Source organism: Cyanistes caeruleus, chromosome 16, assembly GCF_971803275.1.
Source record: "Cyanistes caeruleus chromosome 16, bCyaCae1.hap1.1, whole genome shotgun sequence".
Taxonomy (NCBI): Eukaryota; Metazoa; Chordata; class Aves; order Passeriformes; family Paridae; genus Cyanistes; species Cyanistes caeruleus.
This window is the reverse complement of record NC_141716.1, coordinates 1,952,642-1,968,329: the sequence shown is the minus strand read 5'-3', so window position 1 is coordinate 1,968,329 and position 15,688 is coordinate 1,952,642. Positions and strand designations below refer to the sequence as shown.

Sequence of the window (15,688 nt, the reverse complement as noted above, 5' to 3'; positions counted from 1 at the left end):
GAATAGCGATTTACAACTTGATCCAGACTTATTTTTCCTTGGAGAATAGGGGAAGTTCATCGTTAAATGCAGAGATGGATTTGTCTACTGGAGGTTGTTTTCTCTGAGCGAGAGCAAACAGGGCTGCGCCTGGATTTCCAAGCAGTGCACTAGGAACAGTGACATTGGCATATCCTGGAAGATTCTGGGAGTTGACTTGGGATCCGATTTTAATCTGTGTAATACAGTATTCCCGTTAATAATAATGTATAATTAAGACATCCGTTAAAAATCCATAACGTTAATTTAATGGAGAAAATCTAATACAGTTCTATTGGAATTTTTACGTTAAATTAACTTTAACGGGCTTTTAATGGATGTCTTAATTAGATCTCATTATTAACGTGAATATTCCACAAATTAAAATTGGGCCCTCGAAGTTTTAATGAAAAAAGTTCCAAGCACAAATTTGAAATTGCCATTTTTGTAGCCCCCTTCTCCCAGGTCGGGGTGGGTCTGAAGGCGGTGCTCGCCGGGCCGGACAGAGCTCGGACACCAGATTCTGATCCCAGTTTTGGTGGCACAAATCCAAAGCCACTCTGTTGACCACAACAAAGTTTCAGATTTACACTCACCTAGCTGAGAAAGGAATTCTACTTTTATTCTTTTATATCTATATATAGATATTTATATAGTGATATTTATATATAGATATATCTATATTTATATAATGTTCAATAATCTAATAATAGTACTTTTGTTTAAAAATCCCTCCATCCCATATGTCTCGTCATAAACCGTAATGGAGATTTAAATATATATATATATATCTGAGGAATAAAACAAACTGAAAATAATCCATTTCAAACAAATCTTTGGCAGCAACATGGTTAAGCATAACTATTTGAACAACTTGCACAGAAGATTAACATTGTTCAGAGGTTTTTTGGCTCAGAATCTGTTTTAACTTAATAATTCTTGTACTTACTGTGATGTATTGATCCCTAGTGCAATGACTGGATTGGGCAACCCAGGTGCAACAGTAATAGCTGCACAGAATAGAAACATTTCCTTTAGACAAACTATCCCAAAGGGGTTATAAATAGGAAATGGACATTACCATGAAAAGTAAAGCTTCCAATGTGACTGCATCTTGTGTAGCACACTTGGACATTAAACTATGAAGAATTTTTTTTTCCTGTCAAGTGTTACAAATTGACGAAATAAGTACATCAATGTTCTCAGTCATTATCTTACTTCAGTGGCACTTTGTTTTAGTGACAGCAAAAAGGGACAGTGGAGACCAGACAGCCCCAGTGCAGTTTATCAATGAAAATCTAATATCGTCCATAAGCAGGGGAGTGGAAATCAATACTTCATTACCAAATTGTAAGTGAGGATGAAGAAGAATAGCAGGAGTTTTTTGGCAGCCTCCTCGGTCCGGGTTGCTGTGAGTTCAATGTCAGGGCCGTGGTGGCGAGCGGGGCCGGGCGCGGAGCTGGGCTGGAGAGCTGGGCTAAGGCATTCGTCCTGCAAGCACAACAACAACAACAACACAGCCACAGTTACACGCTGTCATCACGGCCACACCACTGAGCAGGCACCTTCGGCCACAGAAACGTCTGCAGGGGAGCTCTGCTTCATTTTGTGTGCCCACAGCAGGCAAGGACACACAGGTGTGGATGGAATCCTGGCTCCACAAGCATGCAGGGATCCGTGGGTGAACTCCAGCTGGTGCTGAGACTCTGCCTGGCCACTGAGCCCCTTACTCTGCTTCTCCCCCATGCTCCTTAAATTTGGAGTTCCTTGCTCTAAAACCCTTGTGGAGAGCTGGATGTCTCAGTACCCACACCGTGTCTAATTACCCTGCTATTCCTGTGTTATTCCTACTTGCTGTGGCACCTCCCCGGCATTAAAAGCCATCTTCCAATGGACCTTTTCCATCCTGCAGCTGCTAAAAGTGCTAAGTGACTCAAGTTGTGAAGCTACAGCTACACAGGAACAGAAGGGGCTTGTTTTATTTAATTTCAAGATGTGGGTTTAAAAGTTCAGCCCAAAGCTGAGTTCTGCTTTGCTTATAACCTGGGAGAAAGATACTGAGGAAAGCAGTAGAAAAAACCAACTGGAAAAATAGGGTGAGAAATGAGGCAGGCAATAAGCAGAGTGAAAGTCAAAGAGGAAGAAAAGAGCTGCAGTGGGCAAAGAGAAATATGTTACTGAAAAATATATTATCTGTTCAAGGCCATGGATATTTCAGCAAACACAACTCAAATCCTGCAGTGTGTTCTCTGTGTTCTGGCTAAATCAACTGGAAATTCAGTAGCAGCTTTATTTAAAGTAAAATAAACTCAGCTTTTCAAAAAATTCCATATGAAAACAAAAAAGTCCATTGACTTCATGCTAGCTAGTTTATAATTTGGTTTGGTTTACAGTATCTTCACCTTTTCAGTTTTCACAGTGATGCTGAGTTTTGCATTGGCAACCCAGACCTGCTGTGGAGAAACTGTTGGAAGGGAAGAGGAGGTTTTGGCAGCTGAACGTAGAGACTTTTGGCAACTGAGGATGCATGGAAGTCAGCTTGAAACTGTGGTGAATACCTTGGATCATTATTCCCACTTAAAAGATATTAAAAGCAATCCATGTTGACACTTTAAGATGTTGCCTTTAGGTTTCAGAGGTAACGCTCCAGAACAATTCTCACTTTGCAAAGCTATTATTTTTCACTGCAAAAGGGCAGAGCTGTGCCATTTATACCCTGCTCAAATCTTAAAGAAACCCAGAAGAATTGCTGCAGCACCTGGAGCTGACACACAGCAACGCTGCGGCCAAATTCTCACTGTGGAATCACCTCTGCAAATGATCCAAGAGAGACTGTGGGGATGGAAGAGGCATTGGGGTTTATCCTGCCAAGAGGTTTCCAGGATGGAAAACCCCCTGTGACATCCCACCTGAGTCCTGCCTTGGATCACACCAGGCCCTGCAGCACCTGCCTCCCTCATGGAGGTGAGACTGAGGCACCACAGGCTGTGACAAGGGACAGTGTGACCCAGCTGAGGGCAGGACTGTGACTCTTCACTAGGTCAACCCTGCCTCCAGAACATCCTTAGGATAATTAGGCCAAATTAGTGTCACTGAAAGTGCTAAATCTGGGAAGGAGTCTTGAAGCTTCTGCAGAGCACTGGTTCTCTGTCAGTGGGAAATATTTATAAAAACTTGGATTGGAAAAATGAAAAGGCAAACTCCTGCCTCCTTGTCTTTTTGTGCCGTTGTGAGGAAGGCCCTGACACTTTTTAATCAGCAAAGCAATATTCCTGATCACTTCCCTGTCACAGAACAACATTGAGGATGCTATTAGCCCTGGGCAGACGCTTCAGAGGAACATTGGTCAGAGGGAAGGTCCACGAGAAACTCTTCTGGCCACAAATAAACTTTTGAGGCTCAGTGTCCATGCACTTGACTAATGGCAACATCTATGCACAAGTCAAATCAATTGGGACTTGGCATTGATTTCCATGGGATAAGTACTTCACCCCCAAGGTCTTTTGGCCAACTGAAATCTCCATCCTTGTGGGTTTGTTGTTTTTTTTTTGTTACTGCAGGCTGGGACAGGACTTTGGGAAATTAATTAGTGTGAGCCCTGATCAATAAGGGTCATAGTTTATGTATTTCATTATCAAGTCTGTAAGAGATTCAGGGAGTTTGTGGAGAGCTTGTCACCTGCAGTCAGGGCAGAGCAGCCTGCACATTCCAACAGTACCTGATGGGCAGAGTCTGGTGCTTCCTGGGCATTTGCTGAAATGTAACTCAGCCTGTGCCATAAAGAAAACTCCATCACTTAAATCATATTCTGAAAATGTGGCTGAGGGTGTTCATTATACTGATGTCTTGTACAGCATATGTGAAATATCAGTTGCAGATACTGAGGCTTTGCTTTTATTTAACACTAATTATCGAGCCATCAACAGATGTAAAAAGTCGTATCTATTTTAATGTGGATGTGTCAGGACTCAGCATCCTTCCCTCTCCTTGTCCATGGCACAGCTTCCCTCTCCTCATCCGAGCACTGCCAGAAAAACACAGCTGTGAAACCTCTGAAATGGGAGCTCTCACACACGTCTGCAGCCCCAGACAACTGTCAAGTGTGTGTCAGCAGCTCGTGGCACGCCAGCCCCCGGCGGTGACACCGGCGCTGCCAGGCTGAGCCGGGCTCGTGGAGCTGGGCTGGGCTCCCAGCTCACCCAGCCCTGTCCAGCTCCCCTCCCACACCCCAGAGGGCTCTGCCCGCTCCAGTGTCCCCTTTTCCCCATGGCCAAAAGCCACACCAATGGAGTGGTGCAGCCTCCTGGGGGCTGCCTGCTCATGGGATGGCTCTCCAGTCATGGAATCCCAGAATGGTTTGGGTCGAAGGGACCTTAGAGCTCACCTTGTTCAACACCATCCACTGTCCCAGGCTGCTCCAATCCCCAGTCCTGGCCTTGGACACTTCCAGAGATCTGGGCTCAGCCCCAGCTGCTCTGGGCACGATGCCAGGGCCTGCCCACCCTCACAGGGAGGGATTTCTTCCTGATATCTCACCTAAATGTCCCCCTTTCATTTTGCAGCCATCTTCCCTTGTCCTGTCACTCCAGTTCCTGCTGAAGAGCCCTTTCAGCTTCCTTGTAGATCCTTCAGATCCTGGAAGGTGCTGTGAGGTCCTTCCAGTATCTGAAGTCCTTTTCTTGGGGACTGCTGTTGCCATTTGAATTTTGGGTTCTGCCACCTCTTCAGTGGCACAGTCTGAGGTGGGATGGATCTCCAGAGCCAGGCAGATGTCAGCAGCTTGGTGTATTTCTGTCTGCTTTGTATTTCCATATCTTTGCTAATATCATTTTAGCAGCTCCTATTTATGCAATGGGATAACAAAACTGACAATATTCCTCTGTGATCCACCCACCGCAGTCCATGGGAGCCTGTGGATCAAAACTTTTCCAGGCTGCAGCTGTACCTATCACAATAAATTGCAGGACTCTTTAAAGGCCACATAGAAAGACACAGACAGGCCCTTTGTGGTTACCAAACACGTTATCTCTAGATGTCATTTTTGACCTACTTTTGCTAGATTTTTGCAGCAGCACAAAATCTGTTCCTTAAAGAACCATGCCACGTGCACAGTACCTAGAAAAGGGGAAACAGCAAATCTGGATATATTTTATTTCATTTAGGACTCTTTTCACCATGAATTACAATGTTACAGGCTCTAAACGCCTTCTCGTTACCCATAATTATAACTAAAATTATATCAATCTAAACAGTAACTACTGGAATGATTCATCCTGATTGGGAGGAGCATGATGCTCCCTGGAGTTCTGCCTGCCCATCCATTCTAAAGCCTCGTGGCAGGAATAGCTTTCCAGAAGGTCATTTAACAGCACATTAAATAAATAAACAGAACATATTTGTTTCAGCAAACACGCTCTAATAGGATGGGAAAACATTTTGGGAGAGGTAGGAATAACCCTCAGGAAAACCAAATTCTCACCTTGCTGAGGGCACAGCACCCACCCAAAGGTGGGCAGAGGCTCCAGCAGGGACAATCCCTCATGTCCTGCACAGTGAAGGCTCCCACAGCCCCCAGTGTCACCAGCAGGTCCCTGAGCCACTCGTGTCCCTGCAGAAGCCACCAATCATCAGCCCCAGCCATCAGCCCCACGGAGAGGGAGCTGTGGAAACCACTTCTGACCTGAGCTTGTGAGAGTGTGGGGCAAGAGGAAGGAGGTGTGAGCTCCAACTCAGCTATTTCTGGGCTGTGTCTGCCTGAACACAGAATTAATTGCTGTTACACCCAGGTGGAAGAATTTAGAGACCTTGCCTGGGATGATACTTTTTCCCCAATTGTTTGGGCAGTCCAGAGCTTTGCAGGGAGCTGAGGCAGCAATGGTGCAGGAGGGACAAGGAGCTCAGTCCTGAAGGGAGCCAAAAAGAAAGATGGGAAGAGACAATTTCCAAAGACCTGGAGTGACAGGATAAGGGGGGATGGCTTCAAACTGGCAAAGGGGAGGTTTAGGTGGGATATTGGGAAAATATTCTTTCCTGTGAGGATGGGGAGGTGCTGCCACAGGTGGTCCAGGGAGGCTGTGGATGAGGCAGAATCTGGATGTGGATGAATCAAAAATCTGGGGCTGGAGCTCCCTGTGGTCCCAGAGAGACCCGATGGAATCCTGGGCTGCTGGAAAGAGGAGGATTTGTGCCACTGGTGTTGAGAGAGGCCAGGATTTCACCCCTGAGCCCAGTCTGAGGCTCGAGGTGACACAGAGCACAAAAGTGTGATATTCACCTGGTCCCCCCACTTGCTACTGCACACAAAGCCCATTACAGGGGTGGCTGGAACAATCACAGACTTGGAAAGAGAAAAAAAAACCAAAACATTTAACTTCTATTTCTTCCTATAAATAAAGTATAGCCATCAAATCACAATGTATTTGGGAGCACATGTTATTGACAGCCTATTCTTGGAGGGGGGAAGAAAAGTGGATTTTTTGGCAAAGTTTCCTAAAGATTAAATTGTTCATTGTACAGGGCACCATCTGCCCTTGGAGAGAGATTTAGTTGATGGCAGCTGCAACCAAAGTGTGGAAGATAAAGCTGAATTTCTGGTTTCTTTTCAACTAGCAACTGTCATTACAGGTCACATGCAAACTGTGCCATTTTCTGTGACAAGCAGGTTCTGGAGGATTGGGTGCTCACTACATTTTAAAGTGCCACCTGTAAGGATCCCAGCCGAGAAACAGCTTTTGGAACACACCTTGCAAAACGTGAATTTACAGCAGATGAGACAAAGCAATTATGGCCCAGCCATCTGGAGAAGGGCTGTGTGTTCCAGACCCAGGTGCACAGGGATGGAGGTCAGGAGGAACTCGTGGGTCACTCAAAGGAAGATCCCTCATTTCATGTGGGGGATTAAAAAGGCTGAATTATCTGCAAAGTGTTCACTCAACTGTTGCATAATCCACAATTGCCTCTCTGTTTTCTTTGGGGTGTAATTCCCTCTGAGATTAAACCCCACACTTTTTAAACCCTGAAGAGTATTTCTAAATCACCAAACCAGAGGCTGCTGTGGGTGGGTTTTATCTCAACCCCACCTCTGAGCTGTGCCACTAAAATATCACAATTCACTGTGAGGCAGCAAAGGCCACTTGACAGTGGGGAGATGCTGATCTGTCTCTGCACTCTGAGTTACTTAAATATCACACAAACCTCGTCCTGGCTACAGCAAACCCCTCCAGGAGGGAATTTGTACCTCCTCCCTCTCTCCTGAACGCTTTCACAGGAGAGTGATGTTCCCTTTCTCCTCGGAACAAAACGGGAGGGGAAAAGTTAAGAGCACGCTGGTAGATTTTATTAGGACTAAGAAACAAAGCAAAACAAAAAAGCAAACCCAAAGCTCTTCCCTTTCATCCCTGCCTCGCTATGAAGATGCCTTCATATTTGCAGGCTTGCTGACAATATTTCAGGATGGTACATCACACACCGTCTCGTCTGGAACAGCAGACATTGTCAGTGCTGGGAGACAACCACTCTCTGGTTTGTACTTCACAAAGATTCTCTATAAAGCATTTCTATAGAGAAGAAAGAAAAAAAAAAAAGATTTTTGAAATTCGTGAGTCTCTCAGCCTTTCAGACAAGGATGAGTTCTGGTTAATTTTTTTTCTGATGATTTCCACGTTTTCTGCAAGGGAAAACAACAGCTACCATTGCCTTAAGACAGACTGAACTAGTTGTAACATGCCTAGATATGAGATTCTTTTTTTCATGGGAAGGAATTTGCAGGACACAAATTTCTTGTCCTTTAGTTTATTCTGCTCAGTTTAACTTGTTGTTTTTCTCTCCCATTTTATCACAGCAGAAGGGGATAATGTTTTGTAATAGGAAATGCTACCATTGGTAGTTTTAACCAATCTGCTGTGATTAAATCCATGCTTTTGGAAAATAAGATTATTTAAAAAAATATTTTAATATTTAAAAAATATTATTTAAATATTTTTTAAAAATATTTTTTTTAAAAAAAGACTTTGCCTTTCCAACAAAATATTGCTCATCATTTCAGGTGTGAGTGCCTCTGATGTGTCCAGACAATCCAAGCCAAACCTCCTTGGGAACGCTGCCACTTCCATGTCTGCTGCTGCAGAACAGAACCACACTCAACCCCTGCTTTTCCCTAGGGAAATGCACCTTTTTCCATCCACATCTGACTGAGCCCAAATGTTTTCGGGATTGGGGCCTTTAAAGAGACATCCAGAAAAATGTTTAATTTTTAAGACTCTGCCTGTTTGGGCTCCTTTTTGTAAAGAGCATTAGTGGGTAGGAGTGGAGGCTGCTCATGTGAATTAGTGTGGGATCTGCTGCTTTTTCCTTTCTTTGTGAGGAAGCTCTTAAAACACAAATTCCCACCTTAAAACCCGAGCGGGCGCGAGCTGCGAGTAAATCACGGGCTCCGTGGTGCCAGAGCTGCACATGCTCTTCTGCTGCTGATTTGTCTACAAAATATATCACATGCCAGTTACTTGAATTAGGATCATGGGGAGAAGGGAATCATTAGAGAGTAGAAGAAACTCTAACACATAAAGAAAACTTATCCGTTTGTCTCCTCAGCGCCGCCTGTTTTATTTCCTCTTCAGGCGCTGACAGCGCTGATGAGGCAAAGGATGCTGTAATCCTGAGCGATTGCTTTTGGGGGGAGCATCATTAGGGTTGGAAATGTTTGATACAGCGAGAGCTCTGTGTTTCCAGGCCCTTCTCCCCGGTCACTCCGCGGTGTTTAGCGGTGCTGGAAGGTGAAGGCACAGCCTGGATCAGGTATTCCCCTCCTGGAGCCGTTTCCTTTGCTCTCAGAGTGCCTTGGAAAGCCAGGTAAATTAGACTTGGAGAAAGGGACACTGCATCTTTGAGTAATGAGGCTGGGAAACAGGGAACACATTTTCCACTAGCTCATGTCTCACTGTATGGCATTCTGATTTCCTGACACTTCATAATAAATCATTGCTTATCACTCACATGGGAACATAACATGGTTCAAGTTAAGATTCGTTAGTGATTGTAAAGAAGAAACATGAATTGCTCTCTATCAGGGCTTTTTGATCATCTTTCTGTCCACTGCAGGTGTTTTTTTAATCAGAATATTTACAGGAGCCATTGTCTACGGCATAAATAAAAAGGAGAAGAAAGAGCAGAAAATATGAATAATGAAAATGAATTTATTTGTCTTATTTATGTGTTTATGTAAACATTTGGCAATTGTTTTGCACAGCAGCTTGTATTCCGTGTCATGGGCTGCTGCACCAACATAAGTTTGTAATGCTGGGATTTTAAATATATATAGGTGAGTGTTTGTCTATAAAAAACCCCTAAATGCCAATACATTTGTTTTTTGGAGGAGAAGGTTCTAGCAAGCACATCCAGAGCCTGTTTGCTTTAGGATGGCATCACAGGGAGAAGAGAGGCTGATCTTGATGCTGCTGGCCCACCTTGGACCAGTGGCAGTGGAAACCTGGTGACCTCAGAGTGGCTCTAACTGGGATGAGACTGGGATGTTCCCTGCAGCCAGGGGTCCATCAGATCTGTGGGAAACAGGGATTCATTTCAGGAAAAAGGGATATTTGAGAGCTGGGACAGCCTTGATCCAGCCCCTGTCCCCCCTGTGATCTCTGGGATGGCAAATCCTGAGCTTGGTGGGTCAGGAATTGGGGAACAAGTGACAGGACAAGGGGAAATGGCCTCAAGCTGTACCAGGGGAGCTTTAGGTTGGATATTGGGAAAAATTTCTTCCCCACAGGGTTGGCCAACCCTGGCAGGGGTGGAATCCCCATCCCAGCAGGGATCTAACATCCATGTGCATGTGGCACTGGGGACATGGTGGGACAGGGAATGGTTGGACTCAAAGCCCTGAGTGGGCTTTTCCAGCCTGATTCCACCATTGCATGAATTCAGCTCTATATCCAGGCACTTCTGCCTTCTCTGACCTTCAAGGGATGGAACTTCTTCCTCAGCAGTTTAAGGAGAGAGGTGAAAAGCTGATGGGTTTACAGATGGTGTCAGCAGTGCTGTAGTGGAAAAGGGAGTTTCATATAAAAAGACCTAAAAACTGAAAAAATGGGAGCTTACCTAAAGAACTATGACAAATATGCAAAATTTTTTTCACAAAAATAAAAATAATTCTATTTCTTCCCTTGTTTTAGAAATAGTTCTCCTTTAATTTCTTTCCTTATCTTTTGGATCTGATTGTGGGAAGTACCTAAAACTTTGGATTAACCCAGGAGAAATCAGATAAGGGAACTATTTGCTGCAACTATGGCTTTGATTATTCCCTGTTCAGTAATTTGCTTTTTACTACATTAATCAACGATATAATGTGTCATTTCTACTGCTCCCTGGCTGAATAATTTCCAAAACTACAAACAGCTTTCAAGATAGTTGCCAGACAGGCGCAAATTAATACTTTCAGAAATTGTTCCTAGAAATATTCCCATGAACAGAAGCTTTCACACCCTCTATTTGTGTAAAGAGTTGGCTAAAAAAAAAGAAAAAAAAAGAAAAAAAAAGAACCAAATGATTATTTTAGGCAATTTTTGCATTTATTTTTTCTGGGTTTATGTCTATTTCTATCTAATATTTATAAAATATATGCAGTTTACAATAAGCAGCATTGGGAGACAAGATGGCAATGGAAGTCTATATGGAGTTAACTCTTCAAAGGATTAATTTAGTAATTACAAAAATGAGGGAACTGATTGCTTTTATTGAGGCAAATAATCCTCTTGATTTGTGGGACAACCTGAGTAAAATGGCACATAACCCATGGATTGTAAATTTTGCTGCCTGATCCAGCTGATCTTCCTCACAAATTCCAATATTTGTGGCTACTCTGATCCCCAGCCTGCTGTCCTAAACTCAGTTTTCCTCCTTGTGTTCGTGGTCCATGGAAGTGCCTGTAAGACTTTGCCTTGTGCTCAGAAAACCCCAAACTCTCTACAAGAAATGTTTTATGCACAAAATGTGAAATCCCCCTAGTATCAAATTTTTAAAATAAAAAAAAATTCCTTCTGGTAAAGCACAGCATTGGATGTATCTATTATATCTTACTTTTCACCTACTACCAAGAGATGATTAAAGACAAGAATTAAACCCCTCAACTCTTGACCAAGGAAAAAAATATGGTTTTTCTCATATATCTGAGCCAGGCCCTGAGTCTGCACTCACTTGAAGTGGTGTAGTGAATGGGAATATTCTCCATTTATTTTGGCTTGAACTAAACTGGAATTTTTTGCCCCATAAGCTTCCTGTAATTTTTATAATTGGAATTGCCTTTGTCAGCATTCCTAGTATTTCCCCATGGAAATGGTATTAAAATCAGCACATTTGCCCTACAATTTCACATTTTATCCTTAAGAAATGAGGACTTTTGATAGATTTTTCTTTGTTGTTCTCTTTTTCTGCAAGAAAATGGCTTAATAAAAATCTCAACCAGAGGCTGGAAGGAGACACTCTATCTTCAAAACGTTAATCCTCTCTCCAACCATGCCTGGGTTAAAAACAGATATTGAAACAGGGGAATAAATATTTGACAATGCTGTTAAGGCAACTTTGCTAACGATTTTTGAACAACCTCCAACTGAGGTCTAAATGTCTGCAATATCCATAAACAACTCTATACTGTCCAATTAGGGAGACAAAGACATAGAGTCCTGTCAGGAAGATTTGCATGGCTAAGTGTCTGAGATCACGGAGCCGATGAGGGATCGCTGCCGCTGCCGGGGGATGCACACAACGGATGACTATCATTAGGATATTACAGAGGCTTACACCTTCCCAATTACTGGCAGGATTCATTAGTTACTGCTGCATTTCCCTAATAGAATCCTCTCTCTTGGCTTATCGCTACCTTCCCTCTGTCTACATAAACCCACAACTCAGCAGTCGATCACCTATGAAAAATTAGACGCCGGAGCTTCCAGTGGCCTATTTAAAATGAAAAAGGAACTGAAGAAGAAATAAAGAACAATAAAAGAATACATATAAAAAAAAGAAGAAGGGCTGGAATGCAGATATGTGGCATCAGATGGGTTTGCAATTCTCTTGCTCTTCAACTGTTTGAAGGAAAAAATAATCAGTGGCAGCTGCAGAGAGCAGCATCATGGTGGGTTTAAAAGCACAATGAAAGTGTTTTACACAGCCCTACGTACACACATGGACTGGAGGCAGATTGCAAAGTGACAATTACTTAAGGCCTGCTAGGCTGAAGTTTCCCAAGTAAGATTGGTGAGGATTCCAGGGGCTCAGTGCTGCTGCAGTCGGCTCAGCCCCATTAAAGATAATGGTGTGAGCATTTCCATGCTGTCATCGTGTTGCTATCAACAGCATTATCAGTATCAACTGCTTCTACAATTATGCACAATGCACAATTATGCTCTTCCTGCACAAAGACTTAGCAACCACCAAACTCGTTTTCTTTTTAAATACACTGAAAAGAGTGTAGATTTCAATCCTTCATCTGCTCACAGACGAAATAACATTTCCAAATCATCACTGATAGCATTTTTTTCCTCCCATTCTAAGGATGGCCAACTGTTCTCAGCGATTTCTATTACATTTCCTACCTATTATTTCATGTAATGGCATTCCTTAAATTTTAAATTAGCTTTGAAGAATAAAAATAATTGAATTCCTGCTGTTTTGTGTACATAGAGGGTGACAGGAGCTAATGTGATAATTTAAACTGTAAATGAGTCTTCACTTTGTGTTCATTAATTACAGCTAATTACTGAATTACAAACCTTCTTGGTTAGGCACTGTTATGTATTCATGTAGCATGTTGGATTTCCAGCTGGTAGAAAACTGTTTTATAGACTTACAAGCTGACACACCAAGCTAGCGCCGAAACAATTCTGTGGGAGAAATAAAGGGAGGGCGAGGGGCACACGACTGCTCCTGCTCTTTGAGTCCAGGCAGCGAGGAGAACCAGGGCTGCAGACCTGAGCCCCAGGTGAGCCAGCATCCCGTGTGGAGAATTAGGAAATATTTGCTGTATTTGGGAGGCAGAAATGTGAGTTTGAGCTCACATTTGGGGGAAGAGCCTGCCGTGCTCACTCCTGTTTTACACCAGAGTTAATTCCCTGGTTTAAGCAGAGTTCCTCCTTCTCAGGGCACAGCAGTGAGGCAGAAATGCCCCTGGAAATGGGGCCAGTGCTGCCAGCACTGCTCCTTCGGCTCTGCTCAGGAGCAGCAGGATGGGAATGGCAAACTGAGCATCCCAGGCGATGCGCATTGTATTCCACCCGTGAGTGCTCATTGTTCCTTCAGCGCCTCCAACGCTGTAGGGCTGTCTGGAGCATTTACTCAACAGTCTCTGCACTGAATGGCTCTGTCCAAACCTCTCCTCTGGATCCCTTTTGTGTGCTGATGGTTTTTATGGGAGCTGAATGCAGGAGCTGAAGTGTGTGTGTGCAGAGTGAGCGGTGACACCATCAGCCATGGGGAGGTTGTGCGAGCCAGAGCTCAGTGCCCAGAGCGACAGCTGGGGCAAAACAATCACACCCAAACCCCACCTGCATTTCTGTAAATACACAGACAGGAGATACAGACATTTCCCTCTCACTGGCATTCATTTTCCAGGATTTAGTGTGTTTTGTTCTCTTTTAACAACGCAGGCCAGCATCCTGGCCAGATCCCTGAGCCCACACCAGCCCAGCTGCCCTGCTGCAGGTAACCCAGGAGAGACAGCAAAAACTACTGAGTTAAATTGTTACCATAAAACAGTTTCATTAAATTAATCTGTCACCCACGTGGTTTTCCAGGGGCCTACAGGCCCAACACTGAAGCTATAGGGCAGATCCTTCCTGGAAGGTTCAGCCTGTACTGGAAGAGTTCAGCTGAATAATTATCAACAACCAGAAATTTAGAGCCAGATCCTCAGCTGATGTAAAACTATGTAGCACCATTAATTTCAGGAGAGTTCTGCTGATTCCCAGCACCTGAGGAACAGCTCAATAGATCTGTAATAATAAAGACTCTGATGAAAAGCCCCTGAAAGCAGCAACACTAATGTGTGACTGCTCACATAAACACCAGTTCAATGACAAGGCTTTTCTGCCTAAGAACTAGTCTGTGTCTTCAGGTTTCATGATAAGTACTAGGCTTTTGTCCTTAAATAATAATTTTCATCTGGAGAATGGCACAGTGACTTGTTCTAACACCAACAGAGATTCAGCAGTAGGCTTCTCAATGGGATTTGTGTCATGTCCTATTCCCTCATCACCTTCCCATGCTGCCTCTTCTCTTTCAGGGTATGAAAAGAGATGGGGAAACCAGGGCAGAAAAGATGTGCAGGCAGAAATTCCTTTTATTCTGTGGGTAGTAACTCTCTGCTATCATATAAAGATAATGACTTTCATTAATCTTCTGTAGGTCTTTAATCAAAGGGTTTTTTCACTCCACGCAGAGACACTACTTAAATGCTGCTAAATGTTAAGTAAAAATGAGAATTCTTGATATCAGATACACAAAAATGGTGTGAGAGGCAGCACAGTGCAGCACAGTACCCAGAGGCTCAACACTAGAGGTGAGTCTGCTGCTCAGGAAGTTACCAGCCACCATTTCCAGGCAGTCTTTGACCCAGCTTGTTTTCATGTCTCACTCCTTTTCAATCTCACAGTCTCTGGCATGCAAATCTGCACTGAAACTGATCCTCCCAAATGTGCCAGAGGGAAGCAGGGGCCTCACACCTATTGGCAGATCAGTGCACCTAACGCCCTTTGGCTTTTTTCCCCTCTTTTTTAACAGAAAGGCTGATTACTCCATTAGCTGAACAACTTGGAAGAAATGACAAGGAACTAACAAGAGGGTAACACTGTATTTTCTATTTGTTTTCCTCCTTGCAGTGGTGCTAATTAGAGGAGTTCTTGATACAGAGCTCTGGGAATGCTGATGAGAAACACACAAAAGGCTGGAGTGCCTCTTCTGCAGAGCATTGGATGCTCAAACACAGCAGCATCCTCTGGACTGTCACTGCCCTGCTCCCCCCACTGCCTCTGATTTGGGACATCAATGATTTTAGAGGTGGGACAGACCAGCCTTTCTAATGCCTGAATCCTCACCTAGGGGTGAGTAATTTCACCTTAACTCACAGCTTATCATAATAAAGTATGTTTTTAAGGTGAAATATCAAAGCTGCGTGGCAGTGGTGGGAAGGGAGGCAGGAATGAGGTGGGGATGTGTCTCCAGAGGGGACCTGGGCTCTGTGCTGCTCACAGGGAACGGGCTGCACTCGGTGGGAGTCAGTCCTCACCGTCCTTCCTGCAAAAGCCTCTCTCCCTGGAGCCTGCTGCTTTTCCAGCTCTTTGGGCAGGCCAGCCTCAGAGGCTGGGAAAAAGGGACCCACTGCCCCAACTTCCCAAATGCCACCAACAACAGCTTCTCCTTCAAAGCTTTCCTCCCCCTCCTGGACTCGGGAAGGGTCGTGGGGATGGAGGCTGGGAGGGTAGGACAGCACCTCTTTCCCATTCACCAAGGTTTGATTCCCTTTATGAGCACGATCCGCCAATCCGTAATCAAGGGTTAATTTCACAGCTCACTGCTTCATCTAGCATAATATCCATTCAGACTAATTAAATCTGTCTAATAATGTGAGTGTCTTTGTCTTTGTTCTTTCCATTCTTTGTTTTACACCCTTCACATCTCA

At 44.0% G+C, this 15,688-nt stretch overlaps 1 protein-coding gene across 5 annotated transcripts in view; it reads right to left on the bottom strand.

Annotated features, from left to right (window-relative positions):
- Nucleotides 1-1,004: 1,004 nt before the first annotated feature.
- The window catches only part of TSHZ2 (teashirt zinc finger homeobox 2), a 202,290-nt gene continuing 187,606 nt past the window's right edge, over nucleotides 1,005-15,688 (bottom strand). For 4 of the 5 annotated variants that reach the window (XM_023939571.2, XM_086853323.1, XM_086853320.1 and 1 more), the window contains exon 3: nucleotides 1,005-1,509. Coding sequence is in view for 2 of the 5 variants with exons in the window: in XM_086853323.1 (XP_086709449.1) it covers nucleotides 1,508-1,509 (2 nt within the window). In the remaining 3 variants the exon portion in view is untranslated. The remainder of the gene's footprint in view (nucleotides 1,510-15,688) is intronic. The other variant, XM_086853322.1, reaches the window with a different exon arrangement.